This window comes from Hypomesus transpacificus, chromosome 7 (genome assembly GCF_021917145.1).
Source record: "Hypomesus transpacificus isolate Combined female chromosome 7, fHypTra1, whole genome shotgun sequence".
Lineage (NCBI taxonomy): Eukaryota > Metazoa > Chordata > Actinopteri > Osmeriformes > Osmeridae > Hypomesus > Hypomesus transpacificus.
The window spans coordinates 188,713-199,874 of record NC_061066.1 but is presented as its reverse complement, the minus strand read 5'-3'; the positions used below and the strand labels follow the sequence as shown (position 1 = coordinate 199,874).

General features: G+C 41.6%; 1 protein-coding gene across 1 annotated transcript; it reads left to right on the top strand.

Annotated features, from left to right (window-relative positions):
- The first annotated feature begins 3,019 nt into the window (after positions 1-3,019).
- On the top strand, positions 3,020-4,939 carry LOC124469756 (protein ATP6V1FNB-like). The gene is made up of 2 exons (XM_047023245.1): positions 3,020-3,836; positions 3,984-4,939. Exons 1-2 carry the CDS (start codon positions 3,443-3,445, stop codon positions 4,097-4,099), a joined length of 510 nt encoding a protein of 169 aa, XP_046879201.1. The 5' UTR covers positions 3,020-3,442; the 3' UTR covers positions 4,100-4,939.
- Positions 4,940-11,162: the final 6,223 nt, after the last annotated feature.

The window sequence follows — 11,162 nt, the reverse complement described above, 5'->3', positions numbered from 1 at the left end:
GAAACATGACTAAAATGTAGCAAGTCTGTGCCAATGGAGCTCCATATGCAAGTTTCTCTCTAGAAAATAGATGATCTTTTAAAAGCTTTTACAGCTTTCCATCCAGTGTGGCACAAGAACAAAGGCCAATATGTCCATACAAGATAAGTATTGCCAGCAGCAAACAAGGTAGGGACACACCAAGGACAGTTCCCAAACTGTAATAACATTCAAGTACAAAACCATCCAAAGCCCGCTGATGAACTTGAGGCAGACTGGTTCCCATGATTCCACACTGACCTCGAAAATAACAGGCAGTTCAGAGACACAGATGTTGTAAATGAGCAAATATTTAAACAACATTGGACTAGCCTCATCACTCTTCACGTTGAGTGAGTGTGTCCTTCTCTTCCGTGTCCTTCAGTTGACTGGGGATAAACACTGCACAGTTCTACATCTTCTCACTGTACAAATGTTATGGAGTAGGTGCAGAGTATAAAAGGTATTCTAACTGAGTCAGCCTGTGGGGTTGAAACTGCCTACCTCCTCTCATTCCTCCATCCTTGGGCCTTAGTGAGGACATTATGGGCCCCACCTGGTCACTCAGTGTGTTTCTCCTTGGCTATGTCTTTGGAATGCCCATCAACTTTCACAACAGCACCAGGTAAGAAGTAGACCAATGCCTAAACATCTTTTACCAGAGGTGTGCATGGAAATAAAGTGTTATTGTTAGAGATTAGTGATGGTCTGTCGTACAATATGCCTATGTTAGTTCCATATTTAATTTCCATAACATGGCTTGCACAAGGGAAGACTTCATCGGAAATTATAGAGAACTGTCAGAGGTTTAAAAATGAACAAACGTACCTTTTTTTCAGACAAAATGAGACCCTTGTTCAACTAAACTATACACTGGACAACTCGACAGAGTAAGTTTTGGCTTTATGAAAATATGAACGTTGTAAAAACGTTGTCACTATTCTAGCAATTTAAGCTTTAGTATTTCAACAAATTAGGCACACGTTCTCAAAACAGTGATATATATATATATATACATAATTAAAAAAACATTTACATACTTTTATAAATTAACATTTTTATACAGCAATTTTAAAAGTTTTGAAAAGAACAGGAATCTTTGTTCGGAAAAAGTATCATAAAAATAGTTGATATAATAAAACATGCTTTGCCTTTCCAGATTTGTTGGGAGTAATGACACAGGAATCTCTCCCTTTCAGTAAGAATAATACAGATGTCCATCCAATGATCTAGACAGAGCATGTTTTTTTATACCGCTTATAACATGTTCTTGTTGTTTTAAATTTCTTTACAGAATGATCCTCCCAACCCAGCATTTGGTTCCAACATGGTATGAAACTTTGGGAAACCTTATGGGAAAATACATATTTTTAAGATATAACATGTTGTATAACTTACTAGTCATGTTAAAAATACTTTTCAAAATCTTTTTAAGGGAAGAATCACCAGACCCACCAGTGTTGTAAGAATTTCTTAGTTTACACAACTTTTTTAACCAATGAATGCTGCAACAACAATAAACATTTAATAATACTAAAAACAAAACAATTTCAATATTATTATGCATGTGACCTGTTTCATATCTAAACCCACGGAGGCCTTTACGTCTCCAACTCTTGTTACATTTTTCTTCAGAACGCTTACCGGGGCCTCATCCCCCAACCTATGCTACCTGCCCACCTGTATGACTGCCATCCTGGGCTCCTCCTTGCAGATAGGGGATGAGATAGCAGGCAGCTCTACTAGAGATCCTCAGGGGATAGGGAAGAAATAAGAGCTGATTTGAAATATTAAGTGCTCAGACCAGATAGCACACAGCTTTATGGTGTAAACATTGTAATAATCACAATGGATTCAACCGGATAAAACATGTCGGACATGCATGCTGATTCTTGATTTGTAATGTTGTAATGGATGGCCCATAATAGAAAGGCACCTTCTGATTAACTCCTCGAGACATGAAAATCAAATTTATTTCTGTTATGCATTTAAACATAACCAATGACAACAAAGTGCTGTACAATAAGTCAAAGATAAAGCATTATATACATTTACTATACTTTTTACAATACTATTTAGTATTCTTCACTCTAAATGTTGACCAATAAAAACAACTAATACAAACCAGAATTGGTGGCATTAATGACTGCTGTTCAAATTATGAACATACCTGATTCAAGAAGATGTGACTATTAAACAAGCATTTAAACAAATTTTTGTTCCCATTATTCAAATTAATTTTAATGTATGCTTTCAATTTGACCTTACAAGACAGTTTGATCATGAAGGACAGATCTTGTGATGCTTAGAAATATCTGTTTTACAATTTCAGCTACTATATTGCCGTTTTCCTTCATGTGAATATCCGGCGCTTCATGTTACAATATCAATGCGTCCAGTTTTTCTGATATCCTTATCTGTCTCTTCACAGGTTAGACAGTTCGCAACAGAGGAATGACAAAGAGTTTAACGTCACGTGAGTGTCGTTAGATAGATCATGTCTTGAGAAGAGGGAGATGGTGGAGAGTTTGAGTTCCCTTACTTACCGCTTGTACCACTACAGGACGGGTGTGCAGAGCTGGAATGGTACAGAATCAGATGGCAACATGACAATGCCGTAAGCATTCATCTAATATCTAAATATGGGACAGTGATAAATGATGTTCTCTACCCTTATTTACCAAATGTCTTCATTCATATCCAGTACACCGATGAAACAGCCTTTTCCCGATCTTCGGTAAGTAATGGAATGACTTACAATCAGCAGTTTGGTTGTCTGCATTGGTGCTTTATCTCATAAAAAAATATTTTCTCTTGTCAGGAGGGTATCAAGAGTCAATGGCTGCAAGCTTAGTATCTGTGCCCTTATAAACCTGAGCCATGAGATGCAGTCAGGCGGAGACGAGAAAGCAGGCAGAGCAACAACAGACCCTCATGGAATCGGCAAGAGATGAGAAGTCAGAGGGCCCTCGACACCCTTGATCAAAGCGGATGTCATATGGCATCAGCTGAGGGGAAAGTCGTTTGTTTATTTAATTAATTTGAGTTAAATCAAAATAAAATGGCCGTTTTATAATCGTATATGTGTGCTAATTTAGCCTCAAGTGTTTGATTGCATGGCCAACACTTGTGACGGCATGCGATTATTACGCGTTTAGGCCTACTGCAACATTTGAGCGCAAATGTTTGAAAAGTTAAATGCTAGAGGGTTATACCACCAACTGCACTTAACTAATAGACTTTATGGGTCAATGTGTCGCGTTTAAGTGCCTGGGGTGTATGCATAGCTTATAGAGAGCTGATATCACTTACATTAATGGTATCAACACTTACCAAATTGCTCTGCTGTTAGCGACAGCGGCGGGACACAGGTAGAGTAGATAACGTCCCAAGATTTTGGGAAAGGATAACAAGTTTTCGAAAAATGGATTCCCATATACAAGGATTTTGGAAAGAGAGCATTTTAAAAGAGAACATGCTTCGGCTCAATTGGTTTCGAGATAACTGGACCAAATACCATAACACACCCAAAAAGGTGAGTGCAAAGGCAAGAGCAACACTGCCACAGATCGCCAAACCTCCTCACGAAGGCACTCCAAGCCTGCCGACCGTCAAGGACAGAGGGCAGGAAAATAACAGCGATCAGACGATCCTGACGATGTGGCCAGTATCGGGAGAGACTCGAAACGTTCTCTATGATGGCTTTTCGAAAGAGCAGACTGGGCGCTATAAATACCTACTCATGAGGAAAGCCAAATCTCCAGAAGAAAAGTATCCGTATCCATTAACCAGCAACTGCGAGTATGGTTGGGGTTTAGGTAAGTAAACAAATTGTTTTATTTCTATACTTGGTTACACATTTAAAGTAATAGGCCTACATATTTTCTTTACACTCAGTCATAATGATTCTATTGCGATTGCATCTGTATATGGCAACTAGCCTATTGATATTCATCTGTATCCAGGTGACACGACCAAGGCCTATGTCCCAATGTTTGCACTAAACGCCATTGTGAGAGATACCTTCTACCGCAAGAACGGCACCTTCCCACACTCCACTCTCTCTGACAAACTGGCATAGAACCCGTTGGACCTACGGTGCTGAACTGACCCCCACGTGACCACCATCCCCAATGCCAGCACTGTTTTGACCTTATAATGCCTTATTCCTCTGTATTTCCATGAGAGCAATGTAAAGCTTGATATATATAAAATAAAACTCTTCAAAAAATGAGCTTTTTCTGTTTTGTGTCCAGTATATTGTAAATACTCATAATGAAATATCACTAAATGGCTGGATTAGTATCCAACTACAGTCCACTAGTCAGGCATGGAGCTCACAGCCGGATGAGGGGTAGACTTCATGAGTAAATGGTAATTTCAGACAATATTGTGTATTCTGTTCCAGGCCGCAGCTGTAGGCCTGCCCTGCTCACGCTGAGGGGGAAGGATGGCCTGGACAATGCCCCTAAAAGTATACCCTACTCCTCATTTGACAGGCACAATCTGTCTCCTTCCATTGCCAATTTGTAGCTGGGATAATAATGGCAAATCATTTGATAATAAGATAAAACGGCTTGTCTTTCATTTGACATGACATTTGATCCATTTAGCACCTTGTCTTCTCTCCCTGGGTGGACATCCTCCATGGATGTCTAAGGTTAGGTTGGCAAATGGAATCTGTCGTTTTAAATGTGAAACTGTAAACATGTGTAAAAAAAATGTAAACAGTGACTTATGCACTCAGTGACCTATGCACTTTGTAAAGCTCTCTCTTGGAAGTCGCTTTGGATAAAAGCGTCTGCTAAATGAATAAATGTAAATGTAAATAACAGCCTATGAAGTATGTTCCTCGCCATGGTAGACACATTATGCTCTTTCACCAGAAGAGGGAACTCTCACCTCACATTGAGAAGGGTGCTTTCAGCTCCCAACTGGGAAAGTGAGGGAGGCACCAACTACAAACTCCTGGGAGCAGCTCGAGGACACCAAAGACCTGTTGGTCAACAACAGAAGGAGATTTAGAAGATGATGCTGCTCCTGAGAAGAGGAAGTGGTCTTTCATCTCAGATCCCACCAACCCTAACCTCCCAAGAACACAAGATTTTAGATCTCCGCCCTAAAAGAAAAATCCATCTTTCCATTTAAATTCCACAGCAGGCTACAGGTCACTCCAGCTGTCAATATAATTGCAAATTACATAGATCTTTCTTTTTTTTATCCCACAATGCCATGCTTTATCATCTCAGTCTCGTAAGGTCCTATGCCTTTGAGATAAATGGCTTCCATTACTCGTAGAGACTCCTGCTGTGGGCCGGCATCTGCAGAGCTATAGTCACCATCAGATCAGCTCCATCATCGTTTCACTGTGAGAGCACTGGGTCACAGCACACCTATCTGTTAGAGGTGAAGGTGAGCCCCCATGTCACTGTCAGCCGGTAAATAATTGTAACTCGTAGCCAATAGAACATGCATGACAACTTCTTCGAAAATCGGGACGGTTTAAGGAGCTGATTGCTAATTGCAGTCAATGTCTGAATCCTAGCTTATGGTTTTTAATGGAACGTGAGGTTGATGATTGTTTTGCCATGTTTCAGGAGTCAATACAACACTTTGAGAGAGCGGGTGAGGGGCAGCTGGACGAGCAGCGGATGAGCAGAAATCAATAATAAAAAAACACCTGGGAATATTTAAACAATAACTCCTGATGCTAACCAATCACAATGCCTCTGAAATATAAAGATGGAAATAGATCAAGCTAAGGTACCTGCAAATACAGAGCGAATTACACATCTGTATTTTGCGTGTATCATCATTGATGTCCCCAAAAACTGGAGAAGTACATGGCTAGAGTCTGTTTTATCAACCAAACTGACAGATTCTTTGAAATACATGAAACTCCAAAGCACAATCTGGGACTCAAACAAGACACCTGCGAAGGTGCTGAGGCTTACATGTCATGAATACATGATTGGAGACAGATGTTCACCCCTCTATGACAGTGTTTTCTTAAATCGCAGGACCTTTGTGCTTCTGAGAACTGCTTAGTTGAGCTGGCCATTGCTAACCAACCAAGCTGACTGCATTTGAAGAGATTATTCCCAGAAGCATTTCTCTGTGGTCTGGTGTTGGCATTTTTCATACAGATACGTTTTTGATCACTAACCCTTATCACCCAAGTACAAGTCTATATTATATGTAATTTGTCATGAATTGCTTGGAATAATGGAATAATCCAAATCACATACTAGTGGTGGTTATGAATAGAGAAGTTAATGTTTGTCAGCTACAACTTGCTAATGAGGCTGGCCTTTTGTCTTTCAATGCTTATATTAATGACTTCTCTAAGATTAACCCATATATCTGAATGAATCATCATCACAAACTATACTGTAAATGGACATGCGTACCTTGAGAAGTCTGCCGGGGCAGTGAGTGATAATATATCATTCACATAGTACTTTCTCCATCCCACTTTCTTTCTCTTCACCTTTTCTTTCTCCCTCGGTCCTTAAATGATCAGTTGTTCTTCTGGTTCAGTACTTCAGAGAAATGAACTTTTTCTATGCACCGCCAGTCTTGGCATAGAACCTCCCCTTCTGTTAATTTCCTTACAAAATGGAACTATCTTAGCCTGCCTCATTTCTCATTCTCTTTCTCTCTCTGTGTTTTCTTATCATAATGGAATACACAGATGACTAAAGGGGAAAAAGATGTCTGCACGACAACATTGGGGTTGGTAGTCAGCCAAAAATGAGTCCTTTACTTTCCATGGAGGTGAAAACTTTTAGTTGTCATGACGCTATCTGCCTCCCCTCAAGAGCAATCTATCTCGCCCACCACACTATCACAGAAGGCAGTTAAATAGCTTCTCATTTGTATACTTGGCTGTCATTCAAGTATAGACATTTCTTCAACTATTGACTGGTCACAATAACTGTCTTCATCCCAGATCTCAAAAATATTGTTTTTCCGCTTACAGTATTTGTATAGAAGTGACAGTGGTATTCAAACCTTAAATCCACATTTACAACACCATCCCCCTGGTGAGTTTTCTAGTCAGAGGGTTAACTGATTGGCAATGCAATCACAGTACGCTGGTACTGGCTGATTAGATCATTATCTCAAAGGATGGGCTGCTCTTTGAGCAATCAAACATGGCAGGGAGAGACAGGAGCAGGTGTGTGTCACAGATCTTTGCCTGCGAGGGGGTGGAGTCAGCGCGGGTTGAACCAAACACTTCTGGAATATTGAACGTTGCGACGCAGCAGAGGGAATGTGTGGAGGCCTTCTGTTCCAGAGGAATCTGTCCAACTGGCATCTCAGCCTGCCAGCAGGGCCACCGCCTTCACTTCTTTACTTCAAAATCAAGTGCATAACACTGGCACATACACAAACATGCGCCTACTCACCGTTGCAAAAACAACAAACACATTAGCGGACGCCCCTCACACACATTGAGACGCGTGGACACTGTCATACACACACCCATGCTTCATTCATGTTAACGGGAGCTATTTCTTCGGAGGATAGTCAAGGCTATTCAGTTGAAATACTTGACACAACTGTGTACATTCACATCAATCAAGATAAATGGATTGGCCTTTCGGAGAGATTGACAGCACCTCTTTATGGGTTTGTCAATATTACAACTGTTTGGGGGAGGGCTAATGGAGCCAAAGGGTTGGGCGGTCATTTTTCAGACCACCCAAATGGACCAGGGAAATTACCCCCATATGTTTACATACTATGGCTCCCATTATATAGAACCAATCTTCCTGTCCAAATCTCACTGATGCATTAGGAAGGTCATGCTCATCCACAATCACATCAACTTAGCATATACGTGCACATGTCAAAACTGCTCATTTTACAGAGCACACTATGTGGCGTTCAGGACCAGTTAGTGTCTAGAGAGTGTTGAATACGAGTCAATTTGCTTTGTGCCAGTGTATCCTCCTCAGCAGATGTGTAATCAGGTGGCATTTACAAACAGACATAATTGATTTGGATGAAAGTACAGCAGAGCAGAGATGGTCTTATTAATGTAATTCCTTTTTGATTAAATCCCAAGCCTGGGCAGTGTCCTAGCACTGACACCACAGCTCTTGTCTCTCTGCCCAACCCCTCTCTCCTCTCTCTTTTCTTCTGCAGGTTGACGTTCATTCTGAATTCACACTTTTGCCTTCCCTGCTGTGTGCCCAGACAATTTAAGTCTGAATATTCCACCCATCAACTTTTTACATAGATATTTGGATGATACAGTCTCAGACCTCACAGCATCAAGGAGCAGAACCATCGCTGGATATCGCCTAAGCAAATGAGAAATGAGAATGACAGGCAGCCTTGCAATCCATTACATTGCAAATATAAATGTTTCTGGAAGATGGTGGAGGGCTCATTTCCCAGCTTTGGGCTTTAAGGGGGAAGCAATGAGATTGGTATTCTTTCCATAAAATAGTTGTGAGTCATTGTTCAATTCAATTTAATTCCCTTTGTTAATCCAGAAGGAACTTCAATATCATGTTGGTCTTCTGTCTGTTAAATTAATTGATTGGTTTAGTAAGGTCAGGAAAGTGCTCTGATCCCTGTAATTTAAGATGCAGACCCCTTGGTGAGAGGATTATCTCCCGGACAATGGGAATGGATACTTTAGAGAAATCTGGGTGGGTGGATGGGAGGGAACCAGAGAAGAAGAATGGGGAGGGGGAAATAGAGTAAGACTGCTCTTAACCTGTCAGGCACACTCCTTGCCATGTCAATCATCTTTGTCAGATGAAATGATTTGCAAAGGAATGATTAATAGAGACTTGAAGTTAGAATGGCAGATAAACATACACATGCTTAAGTACTTACATGCTTGCAAACTTACACACACACACACACACACACACACACACACACACACACACACACACACACACACACACACACACACACACACACACACACACACACACACACAGTCATGCACACTTACTTTTGTGTGCAGGTTTCATTGGCTATTCTTGTGGGGACTGAATAAGAACTAGACTAAAAACATCATGTTGATGGGAATGCTTTCACATACCTTTAAGCGTGTTTCCATGTCCCTCAAAACATTTGATGTTGTCTAGATGAACCATTTATAGATGATCAAAGATGGATTACTCAGAGTAAAACTGTCATAGTTTTTCCGTATGTACCTGTCGGCAGAGATAAGGCAACAATGAGAACATCCATCAGGAATTAAGTATCTAATTCTAACATGTCACCTGATGTGTCCTCCTACAATCTTGTTTCACTGTTGTATCATCATCTCAATTAATCATCCTTCAGTTGGCACTTAAAGTTAGCTGTGGGTTACTGGAAACAGACACTATATTAAAATGCCCTCAAAGAAGCTGCCCTTGAAGAAGCTGCCCACTTAAAGTTAGCTGTGGGTTACTGGAAACAGACACTATATTAAAATGCCCTCAAAGAAGCTGCCCTTGAAGAAGCTGCCCTTGAAGAAACTGCCCTTGAAGAAGCTGCCCTTGAAGAAGCTGCCCTTGAAGAAGCTGCCCACTTAAAGTTAGCTGTGGGTTACTGGAAACAGACACTATATTAAAATGCCCTCAAAGAAGCTGCCCTTGAAGAAGCTGCCCTTGAAGAAACTGCCCTTGAAGAAGCTGCCCTTGAAGAAGCTGCCCACTTAAAGTTAGCTGTGGGTTACTGGAAACAGACACTATATTAAAATGCCCTCAAAGAAGCTGCCCTTGAAGAAGCTGCCCTTGAAGAAGCTGCCCACTTAAAGTTAGCTGTGGGTTACTGGAAACAGACACTATATTAAAATGCCCTCAAAGAAGCTGCCCTTGAAGAAGCTGCCCTTGAAGAAGCTGCCCACTTAAAGTTAGCTGTGGGTTACTGGAAACAGACACTATATTAAAATGCCCTCAAAGAAGCTGCCCTTGAAGAAGCTGCCCTTGAAGAAGGGCTTCCTGAGAATAGTGCTGATGGGCCTGTGTATGGCCGGGGGGTCACACGACCAGTAATAGGTTAAAGTCAGCGTAACCTGCCACAGCTGACAGGATGGACAGATGGGAGGGTGAGACATAGACATGGGGTAGGATTATAAAGCTTAAAATCAGCTTTTAGCACTTAGTCCAGCAGGATGTGTGTGTGTGTTGTGACGGGACAAGGGGAGAGGTGACAGAGGAGTGTACTGTATGTGATGAGGGGGTGGGGGGGGAATCTGAAAGGAAAGGACAGAGACATGGAGGTGTGTAAAGGATGTGTGTGATTGTGTGCGTGTGCGCTGGCGTTTGGTGCATGTGTGTAGGTGCGTTTGTGTGAGTCGTGTCAGTGTGCACATGACTCAAGGGGGTGATGGGACTGGAGGACATGTGGAGGTGAGCTGAAAAGAGACATAGTGATAATTGAAAGTGACACACAGAGGAGGAGATAAAGGGTTAGGGTTAGGGGAACCACGTATCATGTCTTCTATCACCAACATGAACACACAACCATTTCTTGACCATAAACACTCAATAAAGGAGCTACTGTCTGTAACAAATAAACAAGCACATGTACACACACACAACACGCACGCACGCGCACACACACACACACACACACTGACACACACACACACTGACACACACACAAAAACAAGCACGTAATCTAATGGTGAAGTAAAAAAACATATCTTCTTGATCAAACAGCCTGTTTGGTGCTGTGTGCTTTATGAGGGTGTAACAATAAGTTTTTGTGCCGACAATGTCAGAGGGGGAGATATCTGGGCTCAGCAAGCCACTTGATGGCATCACCAATAGGAGCAGGCCTGCCTAACAGCCCCCTTAAAATAGACAGTAAAAGGAGCAGTGGCCACAATGGTGCCCCTCATAAAATTTTACTTTTATTGATCCATGAAGCAGGCTACCAGTTGTCCTCTATGTAATCCTATTATGGAAGCAGGACAGTGTGCATACACCCACTACAATTACGCACATACAGTACACACATAACACGCACGCACTCGCACACACACACACGCACACACACACACACACACAAGGCCATGAATGTATGCATGTGAACACACGCCACACACACCATGGGGGTCCACTTAGTGGTGCATTTTTTTGTTCACATCTTGCCACTGAGTAACTTGACACAAGCCCCCC